The sequence below is a fragment of the Hippoglossus stenolepis genome, chromosome 8 (genome assembly GCF_022539355.2).
Source record: "Hippoglossus stenolepis isolate QCI-W04-F060 chromosome 8, HSTE1.2, whole genome shotgun sequence".
Taxonomy (NCBI): Eukaryota; Metazoa; Chordata; class Actinopteri; order Pleuronectiformes; family Pleuronectidae; genus Hippoglossus; species Hippoglossus stenolepis.
The window spans coordinates 26,805,477-26,828,975 of NC_061490.1; the positions used below are offsets into that span (position 1 = coordinate 26,805,477).

At 42.8% G+C, this 23,499-nt stretch overlaps 3 protein-coding genes across 9 annotated transcripts; 1 reads left to right on the forward strand and 2 right to left on the reverse strand.

The window, feature by feature from the left end:
- Positions 1-10,859: 10,859 nt before the first annotated feature.
- decr1 (2,4-dienoyl CoA reductase 1, mitochondrial) lies at positions 10,860-15,598 on the reverse strand. 2 transcript variants are annotated; one of them, XR_004697338.2, is made up of 10 exons: positions 15,441-15,598; positions 14,929-15,134; positions 13,970-14,027; positions 13,766-13,852; positions 13,504-13,651; positions 12,137-12,236; positions 11,984-12,056; positions 11,760-11,906; positions 11,423-11,502; positions 10,860-11,215 (listed from the first exon to the last, which is right to left on the reverse strand). XR_004697338.2 is itself a non-coding variant. In XM_035163142.2 (10 exons), the coding sequence occupies exons 1-10, from the start codon at positions 15,540-15,542 to the stop codon at positions 11,156-11,158; spliced, it is 1,044 nt and encodes a 347-aa protein (XP_035019033.2). In that variant the 5' UTR covers positions 15,543-15,598; the 3' UTR covers positions 10,860-11,155. The 2 variants fall into 2 exon arrangements, 1 of the variants encoding a protein (XP_035019033.2); XM_035163142.2 differs by having other exon boundaries at positions 11,423-11,485.
- Positions 15,599-15,757: 159 nt separating this feature from the next.
- On the forward strand, positions 15,758-17,364 carry pmvk (phosphomevalonate kinase). Its single transcript, XM_035163150.2, is given in 6 exon segments — positions 15,758-16,062; positions 16,377-16,440; positions 16,522-16,674; positions 16,770-16,899; positions 16,987-17,062; positions 17,064-17,364. Coding segments are annotated over 6 exon segments (600 nt in total). The 5' UTR covers positions 15,758-15,967; the 3' UTR covers positions 17,146-17,364.
- Positions 17,365-17,630: 266 nt separating this feature from the next.
- LOC118113438 (tropomyosin alpha-3 chain) lies at positions 17,631-23,086 on the reverse strand. Of its 6 annotated transcripts, none has more exons than XM_035163147.2 (9): positions 22,919-23,086; positions 21,313-21,462; positions 20,099-20,232; positions 19,895-20,012; positions 19,691-19,761; positions 19,494-19,569; positions 18,907-18,969; positions 18,748-18,817; positions 17,631-18,605 (listed from the first exon to the last, which is right to left on the reverse strand). In XM_035163147.2, exons 2-9 carry the CDS (start codon positions 21,448-21,450, stop codon positions 18,523-18,525), a joined length of 753 nt encoding a protein of 250 aa, XP_035019038.1. In that variant the 5' UTR covers positions 21,451-21,462; positions 22,919-23,086; the 3' UTR covers positions 17,631-18,522. The 6 variants fall into 6 exon arrangements, with proteins under 6 accessions (XP_035019038.1, XP_035019040.1, XP_035019037.1 ...); XM_035163149.2 differs by having other exon boundaries at positions 22,911-23,086; XM_035163146.2 differs by having other exon boundaries at positions 21,313-21,459; positions 22,890-23,086.
- Positions 23,087-23,499: the final 413 nt, after the last annotated feature.

Below are 23,499 nucleotides of genomic sequence, written 5' to 3' on the forward strand. Positions count from 1 at the left end.
TTGCTGCTATTTTTAACTCCAGTCTATTAATTAATCCTAAACCTAAACTAAGCTACAACTCATTTGAAAGTCTTGTTCTTAGTCTTCCACGCCAATCCAAGAAACACCAACAGCCAATCATATTTGCTGTAGTTTACCGTGCTCCTGGGGCTTATACTGAATTTTTAACAGAATTCCCTGAGTTTTTATCAAACCTAGTCCTAAAGACCGATAAAATTATTATTGTTGGTGACTTTAATATTCATGTTGACAATAATAAAGATAGCCTTAGCGTAGCATTTATTTCGCAATTAGACTCAATTGGTTTCAGTCAGTGTGTACACCAACCTACTCATTGTTGTAACCACACACTTGACCTTATATTATCATACGGTGTCAAAATTGAAAATCTAACAGTACTTCCGCGCAATCCAATTCTATCAGACCATAATTTAATAACCTTCGATTTTTCACTATCAGAATATATGCCACTAATAATGAACTCATTTTCAAGATGTTTACCTGATAGTGCTGTAGCTAAATTTAAGGAAATAATTCCGATTACATTCAAACCCGTACTATCCGTCGATATAAACAACAAATTCATTAAAAACCTGAGCTCCACTGAGATTGACCATCTGTCGATAGCTCTGTAAAGTCATTACGATTAACATTAGACTCAATAGCGCCTCTAAAAAGAAACATATAAAACATAGTAAATTAGCTCCGTGGTATAATTCCAAGACACATGAGTTAAAACAAGTATCAAGAAAACTAGAAAGGAAGTGGCGCTCCAGCAACCGTGTTGAAAATCTCCTAGACTGGAAGAATAGTGTTAAAGCAAATAGAAGGCCCTCCACAAAGCAAGAGCTGCCTACTATTCAAAACTAATAGAAGAGAATAAAAACAACCCCAGGTTTCTCTTCAGCTCTGTAGCCAGGCTGACTGAGAGTCACACCTCCACCGAACCCAGTATTCCTCGATCCCTAAATAGCAATATCTTTATGAATTTCTTTAATGATAAAATTCTAACCATTAGAAATCAAATCAACCATCTCCTGCCCTCAATTGGCACTAATACCCCATCAAGAATAGAAAACTCAGAAACGGCTGAGAATCCTACCGATTATTTAGACAGCTTCTCTCTGATCAGCCTCGATCAGCTGACCAAAATAATCTCATCTTCTAAACCAACAACTTGTATCTCAGACCCCATTCCCCCTAACCCTAACCCTAACCCTAACCCTAACCCTGCCCCTAATTGACAGTTCATTACTGAACACAATACATCTGTCATTATCATCAGGATGTACCACAGTCTTTTAAAATAGCTGTAATCAAACCCTCCTCAAAAACCCACCTTAGACCCAGAGGTTTTAGCCAATTATCGTCCGATATCTAATCTCCCCTTCCTGTCTAAAATCCTAGAAAAGTTGTAGCCAATCAGCTGTGTGAGTTTCTCCAGGAAAATAATATATATGAAGACTTTCAGTCAGGGTTTAGAGCCAATCACAGCACAGAGACAGCCTTGGCAAAAGTCACTAATGATCTTCTAATAGCTTCAGATGTTTGTGTCTGTCCTCGTTCTGTTAGATCTTAGTGCAGCATTTGACACAATTGACCATAATATTTTATTACAGAGACTAGAACAGTTAATTAGCATTAAAGGAACCGCCTAAAATGGTTTAAATCCTATTTTTCAGACCGCTCCCAATTCGTGCAAATTAATGATGAGTCATCTGTGCGCACCAAAGTTAACCATGGTGTTCCACAAGGCTCTGTGCTCGGCCCAATTTTATTCTCATTATATATGCTTCCACTTGGAAACATTATCAGGACACACTCGGTAAATTTCCACTGCTATGCGGATGACACCCAGTTATACTTGTCAATAAAACCTGAACAAAGTAATCAAATAACTAAACTCCAAACACGTCTCAAGGACATAAAAACCGCAGCACGTGTCCTGACAAGAACCAAGAAAAGAGAGCACATTTCTCCAGTATTAGCTTCGCTACACTGGCTTCCGGTTAAATCTAGAATAGAATTTAAAATTCTCCTCCTCACCTTCAAGGCCCTTAACAATATGGCACCATTATATCTTAAAGAGCTGTTAGTACCTTACCAACCCACTAGAGCACTGCGCTCCCAGAATTCAGGCTTACTTGTCGTCCTAAAGTCTCTAAAAGTAGAGGAGGAGCCAGAGCTTTCAGCTATCAAGCTCCTCTCCTGTGGAATCATCTCCCACTTTCAGTTCGGGAGGCAGACACCATCTGTACGTTTAAGAGTAGGCTTAAAACCTTCCTTTGGATAAAGCTTATAGTTAGAGCTGGTCCAGGCTTGTCTTAGACCTGCTCTTAGTTATGCTGCTATAGGTCTAGAAGGTCGGGGGCACATGACACACGGAGCTTCTCTTTCCAGCTTCTCCTTCCTCTTCTCAATCGTTATCACATCAAAGTAATTCATATCCCATCAATACATGTTACTGACTTGACTTCTTCCCGGAGTCCCTTTGCCTTATCGTCCGCAGACCCAGGGCCGCGGCTGTGGCCACATCATGGATTAGGATCTGTGGATCACGTATCAGAGATCGTAATGGTGGATCCAGTATGGCGGATTCTGCATCGTGCTGGCTGATCGTGATAATAAAGGCAGATCCTTTATCGTGTTGGCATCAGATACTGGTAGTGGACCACGACCGAGGTGGCAGCTGATGATGGATCCTAATGGCGGCAGTGGACAATGACTGTGGACTATAGTGGCATCCGATCTTGATGGTGGATCATGATCTTGCTGGCTGCTGACCATGGACTATGATTGCAGCAGGACTGCTCGATACATAGTATTTCTCCTCAGACACTTGACCATTAATGACATTAATCCACCAATTCACTGACCTTCAGTTATACTTCAAAATGTTTACCCTTATCAATGCTGCTAAAACCTTTATCTTGATGTTCTCCTTTACACTTGACATCCATTGCACTTCTGTCCGTCCTGGGAGAGGGATCCTCACATGTGTCTCTCTCTGAGGTTTCTACCTTCTTTCCCTGTTAAAAGGGTTTTTAAGTAGTTTTTCCTGACTCTTGTTGAGGGTTAAGGGCAGAGGATGTCACACCATGTTAAAGCCCTATGAGACAAATTGTGATTTGTGAATATGGGCTATACAAATAAAATTTGATTGATTGATTGATGAAACTGGGAATATGAGACAAACTGGGAATATGAGACAAACTGGGATTGATTGATCATCATTATTGCCACAGCTGTAACTGCTAAATGATCAGATTTTCATTTATTTTCATCTTTTTGACAAACTTATAATCCTACGTCTAATATATAAACAAAGTTATCCTTTTCTACTTTTAAATATTGTGATATTATTGTCTCCTCATTTACAATGATATATATATATATATATATTAAATCATTCAAATAATTACACATGTAATTCATTGAAATAATTATTTGATCACAGACAGTTCTATTTTAATTATGATTATGTGATTTTTATTTCCCATTTGTTGGCTCAAATAATTACATGATGTATATTTAAAAAACGTGTATATGAACAAATTTTATCCTCATCGTACCAATATTACATTTTCCTTTTGTAATTTGGTGTTTCACATATATATTTATGAACACTATTACAGGAAGTGTTCTGAGATATTATAACATAACTGTCACCAATATTGAATCAATCCATGTATGAAGCATTTCTGTGACACACCCTGTGTGATAACTGTAATTTATGATCCTCTCATTAATTCCCTGCCACTGGTGCTGATGATCATGTTTCCATTCAGTGGTCCTCCTCAGTTTGGCAGAAGCTCCGTGGCCCAGTTTGTTCTGCATTGTGTTAAATTCCAGCCTGAAAGTGGATCCTCATTGTTGCTGCACAGATTTTCAACCGAAGTCCAGGAGTATTTTCTGCTCCGTCACAAAGAGGACGAGGTGTGTGGAGGTGCAGCAGCTGAGGGTTTGATATGAGGTGATGGAGCTGATATGGACATAAAGAGACTGGGCTGGGTTCTGCTGTGTTTACTCAACATCCCAGTGATTCACCACCGAACTCCGTTTAACTTTGACTTTCATGTTTGTTGCATTGACTTGAATTATTTTGTTCAGTGTTCTGTTCACTATTGTTGATTTTCATCAATCTCATTTTTATATATTTTAATACATTACATGTTATAAACTCTTGAGATCATGTTATTTACGTGATGATTCTTTTTAGTAGAAGTAAAGATGCTACATGTAGCGACTGGAGATAATGTCGTGCAGTGTAGAATCATCTGAAATGTGCAGACATCAGTAACACGTTAAACCATCAGTAACACGTTAAACCATCAGTAACACGTTAAACCATCGGTAACACGTCAGACATCAGTAACACGTTAAACCATCAGTAACACGTCAGACATCAGTAACACGTTAAACCATCAGTAACACGTTAAACCATCGGTAACACGTTAAACCATCAGTAACACGTTAAACCATCAGTAACACGTTAAACCATCAGTAACACGTCAAACATCAGTAACACGTTCAACCATCAGTAACACGTTAAACCATCAGTAACACGTTAAACCATCGGTAACACGTTAAACCATCACTAACACGTTAAACCATCAGTAACATGTTAAACCATCAGTAACACGTCAGACATCAGTAACACGTTAAACCATCAGTAACACGTTAAACCATCAGTAACACGTTAAACCATCAGTAACACGTTAAACCATCAGTAACACGTCAGACATCAGTAACACGTTAAACCATCAGTAACACGTTAAACCATCAGTAACACGTCAGACATCAGTAACACGTCAGACATCAGTAACACGTTAAACCATCAGTAACATGTCAGACATCAGTAACGTCAGACATCAGTAACACGTTAAACCATCAGTAACACGTCAGACATCAGTAACACGTTAAACCATCAGTAACACGTTAAACCATCAGTAACACGTCAGACATCAGTAACACGTTAAACCATCGGTAACACGTTAAACCATCAGTAACACGTTAAACCATCAGTAACACGTTAAACCATCAGTAACACGTTAAACCATCAGTAACACGTTAAACCATCAGTAACACGTCAGACATCAGTAACACGTTAAACCATCAGTAACACGTTAAACCATCAGTAACACGTCAGACCATCAGTAACACGTTAAACCATCAGTAACACGTCAGACATCAGTAACACATTGAACCATCAGTAACACGTTAAACCATCAGTAACACGTTAAACCATCAGTAACACGTTAAACCATCAGTAACACATCAGTAACACGTTAAACCATCAGTAACGTCAGACATCAGTAACACGTTAAACCATCAGTAACACGTTAAACCATCAGTAACACGTCAGACATCAGTAACACGTTAAACCATCAGTAACACGTTAAACCATCAGTAACACGTCAGACATCAGTAACACGTTAAACCATCAGTAACACATCAGTAACACGTTAAACCATCAGTAACACGTCAGACATCAGTAACACGTCAGACATCAGTAACACGTTAAACCATCAGTAACACGTTAAACCATCAGTAACACGTTAAACCATCAGTAACACGTCAGACATCAGTAACACGTTAAACCATCAGTAACACGTTAAACCATCAGTAACACGTTAAACCATCAGTAACACGTTAAACCATCAGTAACACGTCAGACATCAGTAACACGTTAAACCATCAGTAACACGTTAAACCATCAGTAACACGTTAAACCATCAGTAACACGTCAGACATCAGTAACACGTTAAACCATCAGTAACACGTTAAACCATCAGTAACACGTTAAACCATCAGTAACACGTTAAACCATCAGTAACACGTTAAACCATCAGTAACACGTTAAACCATCATAAACGTCAGACATCAGTAACACGTTAAACCATCAGTAACACGTTAAACCATCAGTAACACGTTAAACCATCAGTAACACGTTAAACATCAGTAACACGTTAAACCATCAGTAACACGTTAAACCATCAGTAACACGTCAGACATCAGTAACACGTCAGCCATCAGTAACACGTTAAACCATCAGTAACACGTTAAACCATCGGTAACACGTTAAACCATCAGTAACACGTTAAACCATCAGTAACACGTTAAACCATCAGTAACACGTTAGACATCAGTAACACGTTAAACCATCGGTAACACGTTAAACCATCAGTAACACGTTAAACCATCAGTAACACGTTAAACCATCAGTAACACGTCAGACATCATAACGTTAAACCATCGGTAACACGTTAAACCATCAGTAACCGTCAAACATCAGAAATGTTAACATCAGTAAAACACTACGCATACGCAAACCATCAGTAACACGTTAAACCATCAGTAACACGTCAGACATCAGTAACACGTCAGACATCAGTAACACGTTAAACCATCAGTAACACGTCAGACATCAGTAACACGTTAAACCATCAGTAACACGTTAAACCATCAGTAACACGTTAAACCATCAGTAACACGTTAAACCATCAGTAACACGTCAGACATCAGTAACACGTTAAACCATCGGTAACACGTTAAACCATCGGTAACACGTTAAACCATCAGTAACACGTTAAACCATCGGTAACACGTTAAACCATCGGTAACACGTCAGACATCAGTAACACGTTAAACCATCAGTAACACGTTAAACTCGCGACATCAGTAACACGTTAAATCATCAGTAACGTTAAACCATCAGTACACGTTAAACCATCAGTAACACGTTAAACCATCAGTAACACGTTAAACCATCAGTAACACGTCAGACATCAGTAACACGTTAAACCATCAGTAACACGTTAAACCATCAGTAACACGTCAGACATCAGTAACACGTTAAATTATCAGTAACACGTTAAACCATCGGTAACACGTCAGACATCAGTAACATGTTAAACCATCAGTAACACGTTAAACCATCGGTAACACGTTAAACCATCAGTAACACGTCAGACATCAGTAACACGTCAGACATCAGTCACACATTAAACCATCAGTAACACGTTAAACCATCGGTAACACGTTAAACCATCGGTAACACGTTAAATTATCAGTAACACGTTAAACCATCGGTAACGTTAAATTATCAGTAACACGTTAAACCATCAGTAACACGTCAGACATCAGTAACACGTTAAACCATCAGTAACACTTTAAACCATCAGTAACACGTTAAACCATCAGTAACACGTTAAACCATCAGTAACATGTTAAACCATCAGTAACACGTTAAACCATCGGTAACACGTCAGACATCAGTAACACGTTAAACCATCAGTAACACGTTAAACCATCAGTAACACGTTAAACCATCAGTAACACGTTAAACCATCAGTAACATGTTAAACCATCAGTAACACGTTAAACCATCAGTAACATGTTAAACCATCAGTAACATGTTAAACCATCAGTAACATGTTAAACCATCAGTAACATGTTAAACCATCAGTAACACGTTAAACCATCAGTAACACGTTAAACATCAGTAACACGTCAGACATCAGTAACATGTTAAACCATCAGTAACACGTTAAACCATCAGTAACACGTTAAACCATCAGTAACATGTTAAACCATCAGTAACACGTTAAACCATCAGTAACACGTTAAACCATCAGTAACACGTAACACGTTAAACCATCAGTAACACGTTAAACCATCAGTAACATGTTAAACCATCAGTAACACGTTAAACCATCAGTAACATGTTAAACCATCAGTAACACGTTAAACCATCAGTAACATGTTAAACCATCAGTAACACTTTAACGAGGCCGAGAATAGTGACCGGGCGTTCAGAGGAAAAGGGGCGTGCTTCATATTGTCAGGTTCAGTGGTTTTTACCGTGATTGACAGGTGTGTCAACCTTTCACACTCCGCCCTCTCTCTGAGCACATGTAAGATTTAACGTCGTCTGCTCAGAAACCTGTGAAGCACCAGTAAGTTTAAACGTGATGTAAAACAAATAATAACACACAGACTGGTGGGGGGGTCTGAAACGTCATGTTGAGTCAGACCATCTGACGTGTGATCAGTTGTCAAAGGAACATTATCGGTGTTTTTACTCAGGGCTCGGCCGTGTTGACTTTGACTTTTTAATCACAGACCTGAGCTCACGCCCTTAACTTAAAGGCTCCAGCTGAAACCAGGCTTTAGTTCAGTGTCAAGCAGCTTTACATGGAAACGTTCAGCAGAATCTCTTTTTTAAATCTCAACAGACGTCAGGTGTTCAGCTCTGAACCTGGAGTTTCTTCACAGATTTCATTTTAAACAAAGACATTCTTACGTCAAATATCAGGGTGAAACCGTCAGAGCAGAAAAGTGATGAAAGATCCTGTTCATGACCATCAAATAAATCAGAGCAAATATAAAAGTTAAATATGATAATATACAATTCTTCAAGTTTAACATTACATTTTAAACTTGAAGAATCATGAGGTGAATCAGCATTTAAAGAGTTGACAGAAAGTAAAACAGTAAAAATCTGTTTCATATACAACAGCAACTGAAAAGCTCTTGATGATTCAAATATATAATAAAAATTGGGACTTAAAGACACTGAAGACAAAAACTAAAGTTAAGTACAAAAGGTTTATGATCATCTACTGATTTGAATGTTTTTTGTTTTTTTGTTAATGAGAAACCTTTGAAATAAAAAAAATATTTGATGAAATGACTTTAATGACGCAAACAGTGAAACAGTGACAGAACAAACACTGTTGGTTTCTATGGACTCACTGGGTTCGGCTGTTCTTAATGTTTTATTAATGTTTTATTTCCCGTCAGCATGATTCACCTGGAGGTGTCGAACTCTTCCCGACAGCAGCACAGAAACTCCCCCCCCACAAGCCTCTGGATGGAGCCATCGCCCTGTTCACAAAGGTCAAAGGTCACTAGTTACAAGAAAGGACGTCACAGCAGAATGACATGAACATAATTTTAGAGGATCTGGATATTTAGCAGGATATTATAATGTGTAAAGTTTCTGCAGCTTCAACAAGTTAAACTTTCTAGGTCCATGACGACGGAGATTTAAGACATATGTCAAATACAAAAGATATGAAGAGCATCAGAGTCGTGATTGAGGATCAGGTGAAGAAGTTGACAAGTCAGGTGATCTGTCCTGCTGTCTGTCCCTAAAGACTTGGTGTGGAGACCTCTGTCTCTCACAGTCCTGCTGTCTGTCCTTAAAGACTTGGTGTGGAGACCTCTGTCTCTCACAGTCCTGCTGTCTGTCCCTAAAGACTTGGTGTGGAGACCTCTGTCTCTCACAGTCCTGCTGTCTGTCCCTAAAGACTTGGTGTGGAGACCTCTGTCTCTCAGAGTCCTGCACATGTCTTTGTTCCTGATGGATTTTAAGACTTTGAGTTTTCACAGTGTGGAAGATGAAGGATCGACCAGTTCAAAGTGTCTCCTGGTTGCTGCAGGAGCCTGTGGTGTCTGGAGGCTGTTTGGACGCCCCCTGCTGGGAAGGGTCAGTAGTTTCAGAGGCACTATGCAGGGCAGGTCTGTTCACCCTTGGATCTGCGGTGAGTGTTGCTGGACCTGGATGGCTGGTCTACCTGCTGCAGCTCATCCAGAATGCAGCAGCAGCTGTCACTCAACCTGGCTGTCCTGGTTACCTGAACGGTGGAACGAGCTTCACATCGACATCAGGACAGAAAGTCTCCACTCCGCAGACTAAAGACACATCTGTTCAGACCACACCTTGGATAAAAACATCTGTCTGTAGCCACCAGCAGCTGCAGGTCGGCTGCTCAGTGAACCTTCGCTGGGAGATGATCGGTGTCTCCTCCTGTGTCTCAGTGTGACCAGAAAGTCCAGTAATTCCACAGATGAACTCAGAAAAGATGGAAATCAGCTGCAGTTGTTGCGCTGATGTTCAGGAGCTCCGAACACAAAACGACACAAAGCGCACCGAGGAGGCCCCCCCGCGGTTCAGCTTCACAACACGGTCAAACATAAGACCTGTTTAAGGTGACCGGTGTAAAATGAGAGAAGCAGAGAAGCTTAGTTTTCACTGAAGTCTCTTCAACACTCTTTGAATAAAGGGATTGAGGCAACGTTACACTACTTCAATATCCAGGTAAATCGGTTTCTGCAGTAGAATATCAAACTCCCTCAGTTCTACGTCCCGTTACCGTACAGCCTCAAGAACAGTAACACACATCTGTATTAACGTCATCTCAAGAAGCAGTTTAGCACCAATGTTACGTTAACATTACAGGAGCTTAACAATGTTACATAACGTTAGATAACTAAAGTAACGCTTTAATAACAGTCGACAACAATCATTCATTACTGCTGGTATCTTGCCTGGAGGCTAATTCATTAGCTGTCTGGTTAGCGGAGCTAAGCTAACAAGCCAGGTACAGAGACACCAATATCTGCTAATCACTGCTAACACCTCAAATACAGCCGAACAACAAACCATATTAATAAGATAAGAAGTCCTTTATTATAATTATAATCATCCGATATGTGAGTGAAAACTTCTCCACAGACTCGGGTCGTGTTCAGGGACGAGGATTAGCCTGTTAGCTCACGTGAAGCCGAGCTAACAGGCTAACAGCCGGAGTGACGAGCTAACGGGTCGGGGTCACCCAGGGTCGGGGTCAGAGACACAGTGATGTCGATGTCCAGGGGAGTTTCTCCTGCAGACGGGAAACTAAAACATCGGAGGACAGAGACTCTGTGGAGACACATGTCCATAAAGACACATCTCTACGGAGAAGTCTATACAAACGCACGTCTCGGTGGTGACACTTCAATAACCCTAGCCCGGTTATAGTTGTACGATAAAAACATGCAGTTGAAATAAATCAGAGACGTGTTATAAATAAAAGTTTCTATTGAATTTTATTGTGTTAAATTCTCAGTTGAACATGTAAAGGAGGAAACTTCATTGCTAACCCTCATCTGTAACTAACTAATCCAACCATAACTAACCTCCTCACTTCACTCACCATCACAGTGAAGAGAAAATAATGTGATGTTTGAAATTCACTGTTTGAAAACTGAGCATGTGCAGAAAGTCACATGACATCAGAGAGTCAGCTGATCAGTTCATCGCCATGAAGGCGTCAGAGACAGTCCCACCGTCTCCATAGTAACAAGGCAGTGGTCAGAGTGGATACTATGATCCTTTAGTTCCTCGAATCATTTTCTCCATCATTGTCCACTGATCTGGAGTCACCTGAAATAAACAGAAAACAGGTCAACTTTAAAAACACGTTAAAGTTGAAAAACATGACGACATTAACCTAAAAAACAAGTAAATGTTAATTTAACTCAGGTCATTTTATTTCAAACGTCACTCGTCTGTCAGGATGACGTTCGTCTAATGTTCTGTTTAAACAATGCGAGACATGGATCAGACGGTTACAGGGTCAGGGGAACTCACCCTGCGAAGTTCGTTAAACTCTCCGGCCATCGACACGTACTCTCCTCCATCGAACCGGATCACCTGAACACAAACATCAACTACATCCAGATGTTGGACCAGACTCAAACGGACTGGTCTACGATGAGTCTGAGCTCTGGTCTCTGAGTCAAACCCCGACAGAAACCAGTCTGAATCTTAACCTAAATCTAGATTTAAAACCAGTCTGAATCTGAACCTCATACCAATCTAAACCTTGAACTAAAACTAATCTAAATGCTGATCTGCAACCAGTCTAAGCAGTTTAAATTCTGGTTTAAGATTTTGAAAAGGGTGATCTAAACCAGTATAAACTCACAGCTCCAGACATCCAGGTCGCATAGTCGCTGCTCATGTATGCTGCCAGGTTTGCGATCTCTGCTGGTTTTCCGAGGCGACCTGTCGGGATCCGACCTATCATTGCCTTCTCAAACGCTCCTGTTGGATCCAAACGACTGAACGCCCCCTGAACACAACAACAACTAATTCAGAGGCTACAAAACAACACAAACCTGGAAACAAAAACATCAAACTTATAAGTACCTTGGTTCTGATTGGTCCAGGCTGGATGATGTTAAACCTGTGGCCATAGCGCCCCCACTCTGCAGCTAGAGACCTGACACACACACAGGATCATTAAGGTTCAACACCCCCTCTTCCTGTTAGAGCTGTGTAGAGGTAGAAGGTCGGACTGACTTGAAGAGTGCCTCGACTCCGGCCTTCGCAGACGCACTCGGGACCACAAACCCAGAACCAGACTCAGCATAGATTGTGGTGATGGCCAGGAAAGAAGCACCTGAACAACAAGAAATACAAAGGTTCAACTTTTCTCACTCTAGCTCAGTCGATAACCTTTCTGACTCTGGATCAGCCTCTGACCTCTTTCTGACTCTGGGTCAGCCTCTGACCTCTTTCTGACTCTGGATCAGCCTCTGACCTCTTTCTGACTCTGGATCAACCTCTGACCTCTTTCTGACTCTGGATCAGCCTCTGACCTCTTTCTGACTCTGGGTCAGCCTCTGACCTCTTTCTGACTCTGGATCAATCTTTAATCGTTCTGACTCTGGATCAGCCTCTGACCTCTTTCTGACTCTGGATCAGCCTCTGACCTCTTTCTGACTCTGGATCAGCCTCTGACCTCTTTCTGACTCTGGATCAATCTTTAATCTTTCTGACTCTGGATCAGTCTCTGAACTTTCTGACTCTGGATCAGTCTCTGACCTTTCTGACTCTGGATCAGTCTCTGACCTTTCTGACTCTGGATCAGTCTCTGACCTTTCTAACTCTGGATCAGTCTCTGACCTTTCTGACTCTGGATCAGTCTCTGACCTTTCTGACTCTGGATCAGTCTCTGACCTTTCTGACTCTGGATCAGTCTCTGACCTTTCTGACTCTGGATCAGTCTCTGACCTTTCTGACTCTGGATCAGCTCGACCTTCTAACTCTGGATCAGTCTAACTCTGGATCAGCCTCTGACCTCTTTCTGACTCTGGGTCAGCCTCTGACCTCTTTCTGACTCTGGATCAGCCTCTGACCTCTTTCTGACTCTGGGTCAGCCTCTGACCTCTTTCTGACTCTGGATCAATCTTTAATCTTTCTGACTCTGGATCAGTCTCTGAACTTTCTGACTCTGGATCAGTCTCTGACCTTTCTGACTCTGGATCAGTCTCTGACCTTTCTGACTCTGGATCAGTCCCTGACCTTCTGACTCTGGATCAGTCTCTGACCTTTCTAACTCTGGATCAGTCTAACTCTGGATCAGCCTCTGACCTCTTTCTGACTCTGGGTCAGCCTCTGACCTCTTTCTGACTCTGGATCAGCCTCTGACTCTTTCTGACTCTGGGTCAGCCTCTGACCTCTTTCTGACTCTGGATCAATCTTTAATCTTTCTGACTCTGGATCAGTCTCTGAACTTTCTGACTCTGGATCAGTCTCTGACCTTTCTGACTCTGGATCAGTCTCTGACCTTTCTGACTCTGGATCAGTCTCTGACCTTTCTGACTCTGGATCAGTCTCTGACCTTTCTGACTCTGGATCAGTCTAACTCTGGATCAGTCTCTGACCTTTCTGACTCTGGATCAGTCTCTTTCCTATCTCCAGAGTCACATATGCCGTCCCATTCAGGACGATGTCTGTGATGCTCTTCCAGCCGTTGGGTGAGAGACGCTCTGATGGACACACAAAGTTTCCTGCTGCATTGTTGATGATCACCTGAACCAATCAGGGCACAGAGGTTAGGTCAGAGTTCATGACATCACAGTAACGTGTGTGTGTGTGTGTGTGTGTGTGTGTGTGTGTGTGTGTGTGTGTGTGTGTGTGTGTTACATCAGGAAGTCCTGTCAGACTCTCCATCTGGTCGACACAACGAGAGACGGCCTGAGGATCTCTGACATCACACTGAACCACGTGGACCTGGGGGGGGGGGGTTCGGACCAGATTAGACAAGTTCAGTTCAAACCAGTTCAGATCAGTTCAGACCAGTTCAGACCACTCAAGGTTCTGATTCTGTGTCAGGTTCTGGTTGGTCACCTTGTTTCCAGTCTGGCTGCTGATCTCGTCGGCCGTCTGCTGCAGAACATCCAACTTCCTGAACAACAAACACAAACGTGACGTCAGGATTTTAACAATTCATAGCAATGTAAATAAAACCATAATGGTTTGTTCTTTGCGATAAAAACTGAAGGTGAAACATTCTGCTGGTCGTCGTGAAACACTTTGATATGTCAGACGTCCTGGTGACCTCAGCTGACTCATCATAGGTTAAACAGGTGACAGGGTCAGAGAGCAGCCAATGATCTGTGAAGTGCATCAGACATTGATCTGGTGTCACTTCCTCATCTCCTCACACACACACAGGCCCCGCCCACACTCACTGAGCTCCACCCTCATCACAAGTTATTAGAACCTGAACTCACTCCAGAGTTTATGAGACAAACACACACAAAGTTAAAGTTCCTCTAAATCATAACCAGCCTGTTTACTGAGCTGGAAACATTCTGAGCCAAATGTTTAATATTTATTCAAAAGCGATTTTGTTAACAGAAGCAGAAAGTCCATTTTATTCATTGTTTTGGTTGTCTGTGGTTTATGTTTTATTTATTTTGGATATTTTAATATTTTGAATTTGAATTCAAATGTCAGAATTAAGTTCATTGCTCTTTAAAAGGGTGAACTTGCAAGATATATTCTATAATATCATCATTATATCAGTGGTTTAAAATAGTTTCACAATAATGGCAATAATAATATTTATCACAGGCAAAGTGAAATATCCTGAACTGAATCCAGACGAATCAAACAGCCCCAGTTAACAAACTATCACTAGATATGGGAACTGTCCAGAAAAGGTCCAATCTGTGTATTATTGCTGTGCTAAAGGGGCAGTGACACCTTGTGGGTGCACCTCACTGAAGAGTTAGTCTGGAGCCCTGAGATAACTAGGTAACTAGGTAACTAGGTAACTAGTTGCTCTGTCAGCGACCTCTGACCTGCTGGCGATGACGCACTGAGCTCCCAGCTGGGACAGCGTGGTGGTCATTGCACGGCCGAGTCCTGTCCCGCCTCCTGTGATGAATGCCACTCTGTTGCTGAAGCTTCCTGTCGGCAACATGACGCCTTCGGCTGGAGGGAAGAACCCCGACTGAGAACCGGACTGAGAACCGGACTGGAGAACCGCCGAGTGGTGGAACCATACCTGGAACAGACAGAGTAGAACTGAACTTATACAGTTCCATGAGAATCAGAGGAATTAAGAAATCAATCAATCACCTGCTGTCAACACACACACACACACACACACACACACACACACACACACACACACACACACACACACACACACACACACACACACACACACACACACACACACACACACACACAGCTGAACTCTCTTTTCTTGTTAACTTGAATTGATCGATCACTGATCATCGTGTGAATTGATCGATCAGACGCATCGATCGATCACTGATCGACTGTTTCAGATGTTTTTGTTTCTCACCTTGTGAAGTGAAAGTTTCTTCGATCTCAACAAACTTGCTCTACTGACAAGCGCCGCCATTTTGTCTGAGCTGATGACCTCTGACCTGGACCCTACCAACATGGAGGCCGGGGTGGGGGGGAAGATAAAAGGTTGTTAACAATCTTTCAGCGCATGATGGCGCTGTTACTGAGAAATGTCCGCCTCCCGCCACTGAGCAACAGTGGTTCAGTCCAGAATGTGACGTAGATCACGTGATACCGTAAAACATCTAATAATCCCCCCTGTAGAAAAAAGACACCTTTATTTTCTCATTGCTCTCCACAAACAGACTTCACACGTGACGTCATCGATAGTTGATCAATTTTTGTTATCGATTATTTGCCCAGCGAGTGTCGCAATAAGCCAGATGGGACTTTTATTTTGAAAGGTTCCTGTTTTCTTGGACAGTTACGGTACCGGTCTGGTGTGGTCCGACAGCACGCGCTGCTGATCACCACCAGCTGATCGAACAGCGGCGGGAATCGAACAGTGATCATTGGCGACAGATGGAGGAACGAGTCTTCGAACCCAAACTGGTTCTGGTCTTCAGCGGGAAACGGAAGTCCGGAAAAGATTATGTGACGGACCTGATAAAGGGACGGTTAGTACTTCCGGTTTGTTTTATTAACGTTGAGCAATGATTGATTGATTGATTGATTGATTGATTAGTGATCGATAACTAGGAAGAGACTTTCACTGACGTGTAATCACAAGGTTGGCGGTTCGATCCCGGTCTCTTCCATTCTATTTAAGAGGTCTGGTTCAGGACCAGGTCTGGTTCAGGAGAGATAGAACAGACCTCAGGTCCCATGGAGTCATCACGTGATGACGGTGGTCGCTGTGTAATGAGCTCTGGTCTCTACATGCACGTTCGAGTTCACACCATAACACCTCGCTCTGTTTGGGTGTCTGCAGTTTAGAGTCGGACATTTGCTGCGTCCTGCGTCTGTCCGGACCTCTCAAACAACAGTATGCTCAGGTGAGATCACACACACACACACACACACACACTCACACACTCACACACTAACTCTGACAGCATGATGCTGATGTCCTGCAGGAGCACGGACTGGACCTGGACCAGCTGCTGGGCCCTGGTCTTTATAAGGAGCAGTTTCGGGCCGATATGATTTGCTGGGGAGAAACTCGACGACGGCATGACCCTGGATTCTTCTGTCGCCTAGCAACCAGAGGAGCATGTCAACCAGTCTGGGTACTTGTGTATCCAAGCAACTCAAAATGACCAGTGCCCTCACAAGCTTCTCTGATTGGACGGGTGGTGAGTGATGCTCTGTTCTGATTGGTCAGGTGGTGAGTGATGCGCGGCGCCTGTCAGACCTTCAGTGGTTCCTGTCAAAGTTTCCTCAACAAACTCGAAGTGTCAGAGTTCAAAGTTCAGAGGAAACCAGGAAAAAGAGGGGGTGGAGCTTCACTGCAGGTAAGACATGTCTGTCTGTGTGTGTGGGGGGGGGGTGATTTGGACTGATTAGTTACCCATCTGTCTCTCCACCTGTCTTTCCTTCAGATGTTGATGATGCAGAGTCAGAGTGTGGGTTGGACAGTGGCGTTGAATTTGATTGGATAATCAGCAATGAGGCCGACGCCCTCATTAGATGAGCAGCTGCAGCCAATCCTGAGGCTGGCTGAGGAAGCCGCTTCGTCACCAATCACTACTAATCAATAACATTGATCAGATCCGAGCAGCTGCTTCTGACGAGCGGTCTCAGTTTACTCGAGGTTTCCAGAGACGAGCGCGGTCACGTGACGGAGTCGCGGTCACGTGACGTTTGATGGAAGAACTGTCAGTTCACCGACAGTCAGCTGGTTCACACAGTGTCATCAGTGTGTGAATGTGAGGAATCGAACCAACAAAATGTGATAAATAAAATGTTTTCAAAGAAAAGTCTTTTCATTTTTTATTCCATTGTTTTAATGCAGAAATTAAATGTTTGTTTAAAGTAAAAACAGTGAAATTCTTAAGTGAACCACTTTTCCTGTAGTTTATTAAACTGATGAAAGAACCTGATGCTGAATATGACCTTTATTATTATGACTATCATAATGAAATATAAATTATGAGTTAGATAATTATAATAAACTATTATGACAATGTAATCAAATGTTCTAAAGCTTTAACATTTAAACTAAAAATAAAACACAGAGTCTCAGTTTGGATCTAAATACCAGTGACAATGTTTTAATTTATAAAATCTGGACATGATTTATTACAATGAGTAAAACAGTGACGGCACCGGATTCCAGGTTCAAACGTTTCTGGACTTTATTCATGATCAGGTCAAAGGTCACCTGTAGACAAAAGCTTAGTGCGTCTCTGATTGGCCCCTGGTAAACCACATTTGGCAGTGGAATGCCGCACTGTGATTGGCTGCCTTAAACCATTCACCCATAAACAAAATCAAAATATCATTAGCTAACAGGAAGCTAGCTCTAATCAATCATTAATTAGTTATTGTGTTATTATTATTATTATTATTATAAGAAAACTAATCAGAGTAACAAAAAACATTCGGACAAACAATTAGTTTCTTGTGAGTTAATTAGTTGTTAACAAGGGAATGGTTGTAAGTCACTGTTAAACTCCCTTAGTGACAAAAACATCAGCAGCTCTTGGTCTGGCCTCTCCCCTCAGTGGGGGAGGAAAAGGGAGGAAAGGGGAGGGTTTGAGGAGCAGGGCCAGACACTTCAAATGTGACTTAAGATTCAGAGAAGGAATCACAAAGAGGAGGAGAGGAGGAGGAGGAGACAACCTCCCTCACCCCCACCAGAAGAGGAGGAACATAAGAAGAAGGGGAGAGGGACAAACGTTTCCTGACATCCACAAAGCAGCCAGCAGACGGAGGTAAAGGGTGAGGACAGGGGCATAGGGGGAGGAATGTTTTGGCCACAGAGTTTGACCCTAACTCCTCAACATCCACCAGGGGGAGCTGAAGGAGTAACAAAGGGTCAGCAGCAGGAGGCGCTAGTATAAGGAGCTATAGGAACATTTTGGCCACTGAGTTCCCTGATGTTAATCAGAGGGAGGAGGGGAGGAGGGGGAGGTTCAGCAGGAGTTGAGTTCCTCCATAGTCTGATTCAGAGTCGCCTGAAGCTCCATGTTGGCGTTTCTGGCTGAAGTCAAAGTATCTGAAAACAGAATCAAACGGTCAAATAGGAACCAGATACTCACGGTTTCCTGTCAAATCACAAAGTCCAGGTCTGGTCCATGAAACTGCACGATTCAGTGCTTTGGGACTAACAGACCACACCCTTCTGTTTTCAGTCTTACCTTCCAGGTCATCAATGGCTTTCTCCAGTTTGGCCACTGACCGCTCGGCACACTCCGCTCTGCTCTCGGCCTGAACAAAGGAGCAGTTGACAGACAGAGCTTTAGTAACTTTGGGATGGATTGAAATATTTGTGAATATTCATAATATTTCTTTCTGACCTCTTTGAGTTTTCCACTCAAGTTCTTGATCTCCTCTTCATACCGGTCCTCTTTCTGAGAATACTGTGTGTGTGAGAGAGAGAGAGAAAGAGAGAGAGTCAGAGTCAACAGTTCGTCTCCAGTCCGTCCAGACTCGTCCATTACTGCAACACCAAGTCCCTCCACAAGATGCTGCTGTGGCATCACGTGTGATGACTAACACGGCCGCTGCGCTTCTGTTGACAACTCCTTATCAAAGGGTAAGACTGTTGTCATGACAACTTTAATCCTGTCTGAGTGAAATATGAGTGAGACAAACATTAAAGTGGTGAATCTGTTAAGTGTTCTTACTGCAGATCAACTTCAGTCACATGGAGGTCAGTGGCAAACACCCGATTGTTACAGAGCAACATTACGCTCCAGTTCAGCTGGTTGACTCGTGAGTCTTATTGCATAATTAAAACTAAGGGACGTAGATAATAAGCAGGTTATGTTATGTGTGCGTAATTGTGCAGGAGGAGGTGCTGAGGCAACATCTAAAGGTCAGAGGTGACTGGAGGTCAGGGGGAGGAGTTCCTCTGGTTTGATTGACAGCAGGTGGGAGATACCTTGTCCTCAGTTGCCTGCAGGCTCTTCAGTGATTGGTCAAAACTCCTCAACTGCTCCTCCAGCCTCCGAACATTACTGACAGACGAGTGGAGAGACAGACAGACGTGTTATTAATAAATACATGTATGTATGTATGTATGTATGTATGTATGTATGTATATATATATATATATATATATATATATATATTGTAAACCTCTCAGCCCGCTCCGCTCTGTCTTCAGCTCGTTCCAGCTCTCCTTCCAACATCAGATGTTTACGAGCCACCTGTCAATCAAACATTACAGACACAGACCATGAGGATAGAGACACACGATCACAATTAGGCCACAGACGACAAGGGTACAGACACAGACGACGAGGGTACAGACAGATGACAAGGTTACAGACAATCTCTGACCTCTTCATATTTGCGGTCGGCCTCCTCAGCAATCTGTTTGGCTTCTCTGAGCTGAACCTCCAGATGCTCCATCTTCTCCTCGTCCTTCAGAGCTCTGTTCTCGATCACCTTCATACCTCTGAGAGACAGACGGGCGGAGACAGATGGTGTTATAGGAGGCGTGTGGTGCGGGTGTGTGGTGCGGGCGTGTTGTGCGCCTCAGACCTCTCGCTCTCGTCGGCAACCTTCTCCACCTCGTCCAGTTTATGGAGGGCAGTGGAGAGTCTCTCCTGAGCTCGGTCCAGATTCTCCTCACTCAGCTGCAGACGACGACCCAGAGCTGTCACCTCCGCCTCCGCCTGCAAGTCACACCACAGGGACACAGCCACAGTCAGCTGACCCATCAACCCTGTGTGTCTGTCAGTGTGTTATCAAAGGCTGCATGTTACCTTAGTACAGACTCATCTCCTCTAACATTCACAACATTCTTTGTTCAGATATTTGTGGCATCTGAACAAACCTGATGCACAAACACACAAGCCCACTGAGGAACGACCAAGGAACCAGCAAGGAATTGAATACCCCTTTAACCCCCCCCCCCAAAAAAAAACCACAACCACAATGGACTCAGCAAACCACCGACAGATGATATATTCATCCAGAGACGTAGACATACAGTGACGTGGCTCTTAGGATCGAGAGCATAGACAAGCTAACTGGCTCTCAAGTAGAGATGGAACAGTGTGAACATATTCACGATTGTAGTGAACAAAATGATCAGGGTCATCCGTATTATCACTGTATAGTTAAAATGTGTTGTAAATGTTCAACTATTACTGATATACAAACTATAGTAATATTATATTAACATTAAATATATATGCTCAATAAAAATGACGACTTGCATTAAGATGTCACAGTCGGGACAAAACTTCACCCACTGACAGTTCGCTATGGCCAGAGATTACCAACAGTTCTCCTGCTGTTACAGGCCCCCCCCCCCGCCTGCCGCCATCTTTTATATAAGACAACAAATCTTGGAGCCTTGCTGACTTAGAGAGGTCGTCCTCCAACCAGAAGGTCGGTGGTTCGATCCCAGTCTTGCCCGTCTGCATGCTGAAGTGTCCTTGGGATACTGAAACCCAAACTGCCCCTCATAGAAAAACAGACTCAAATCCTCCTCAATATTCAGGTGAGAGGTGGAGCACCCGGGTGCAGCAGACAGAGACAGGAAGTGACGTAGTCACTCCTCCGTAATGTCGTGGCTCTAAGGCGGCTCTGGCACGTGGAAAAGCTAACTTGGTTCTTAAAGGTTTTCATAACCCCAAACCAGCCCTAGCCCCAGGTCCACCTCGGTCAAAAAGGAGCCACTGAGGAACACCAGCGGAACCACTGAGAACCTGACAGAACCCCCGCTCCACCTGTACAGGTGTGTGTACCTCCTCTCTGCTCCTCTTCTCCTTCTCCACCTCCTTCTGCAGTCGCTCCGCCCTCTCCTCGGCATCCTCTGCCTGATCCTGCAGAACCTTGATCTTCTTCTTCACTGCATCGATGCTGTTCACTCCTCCTCCGCTCATCTTCTTCTTCTACTGCACAAATAACAGACGCCCTTTACCTTCACGCATCATTGGTTCCAACGTCTAATCACAACTACACTGGATTCATACATTTTATATGTGTGATATATTTGTGTGTTGATCCTCGGTTGCTGTAGTAATCATTTTAGTTATATTGAGACCAAACATCTGAGGCTTTCGCATTTTAAGGTTTTTGTTCAGTGAAGTGAGATAACTTTAGTTATTGATTAGTCTTTAATAAAGAAAAATGAACTGAAACGATTTTTAGCATCGGTTCAATTTTCTGCATCGTGTTGAAAACGAGTGAAATTCTCGTACGTTTTCTTTTGTTTGATGACATCACGTTAATCAATAAAATCAGCTGCTGGTTATTTTACTCCGAGTCCAGTTCACATGAAATTTGAACTTTATTTGAAACGTAGAGGATCTTATGTGACAACAGGTGCGTTCGACCTTAAGCAGTTCTGAGCAGCGCTGACTTACCGTGATGCATGCTGGTTAGAAATTGTGACGTGACCCTAAAACATGGCGTGAGCGAGCCAGCTGCAGTGAGCCTGTGGGTGCGGTTCGATCCCCCAGTAGTGCACTGTGAAGTGGACTGCACGGGGTCAGCCATCTTATGTGAGATTCCATCAAAATTGTGCAATCATGCACAATTTAAAAAGGGAACTGGAAACTGTGCAGAAAGGAACTGAACAACAGTTCATCAGTTCGCCGGAAGTTGACGAGAGAAAATTATATATACACACTCTTTGATGTTATTCACGTGTGCCTTATTATTACCGAACATTTCTAATGTGGTGATAACTTAAGCAGAAAAAGACCTAGGTTCATTTCTGAATGGTTGATCTCCTAACTGTTAGTCTGAGTTTAAAGTTCTAGGTTCACTTCGTTGTTTGTGCACGAGGATTTGAAAAAACATCTGTTTCATCTGCAACAAAAGATCAAGTGAAGTCGGTCTGTACTGCAGCCACCGACAGATGACGTCAGAGGATCGAGTCCGACAGTCGAAATGAAATGAAATTAAACACTAGAGGTTTATTTAACAATCAGCTTCTACTGACGTCATCAATAATCGATCGACTGGGGGATGATGACTCATCGTGTAGAGAAAAGTGATGATATTGTTTGAGTTAAATAAAGTGATCGATGATTATTGATTATTTGGTGGCATGTTGTTGATCAGCAGTTAGCACGTTAGCTACTGCTGCTAAACGCGGACCAACGCCCTGTTAGCCTGTTAGCATGTTAGCAGAGTGCAGAGCGAGCAGGGACCATGTGAGCTGTGTGGTGTTTGTCACCTGTTCGAGTCCCCTGAAGAAACCACACCTGAGCCCGTCACTGACCGGTTAGCAGCAGGTTAGCTGGTAGCAGCAGGTTAGCTGGTAGCAGCAGGCTAGCGGCTGAAAGTGGCTAACGGTGCAAAGCTGCTGTCTCACTTTAAGTTTTATAAACCGAACCGGCTCACAGAGTCTGGCCTCCCCGTCTGCGTGTCCTGGTCCTGGTCCTGCTCCTGGTCCTGCTCCTGCTCCTGGTCCTGCTCCTGGTCCTGCTCTTAGTGCTGGTGCTGGTCCTGGTCCTGGTGCTGGTCTACACTGTTTCCTGGTCCAGCCAACTCCCAACTAACCCCTCTTCCGGGTTAAATTCCCTCTACAGGATGTGACGTAGACACGCAGGTTTTGAAAATAAAAGTAGTTTCGAGTGAAATCCGAAGTTTAACTTCATGAATTTAATCACGAATAGATTCGATTTCTACTTTGATTAAAATAGAAACATATAAAACCCTGTAACCATGACAACTACAACCACACACTATGATAAGGACCCACGTGTTTAATGTTTAAACCTTCATCTCTCAGTTCTAATAAACATCAATAAATTAATTTAGATGCGTCGCATCACTGATGATAATCAATAATTCATGAACGATCATAAACACAGTTTAAAAACAGATCAATTGTTTTTGATAGAATAACTATGGAGCAGAATAGAGTAAGTAGACAGTTGAATAAATAAACATCCAACTTAAAGATTAAGCCTTTTATGATT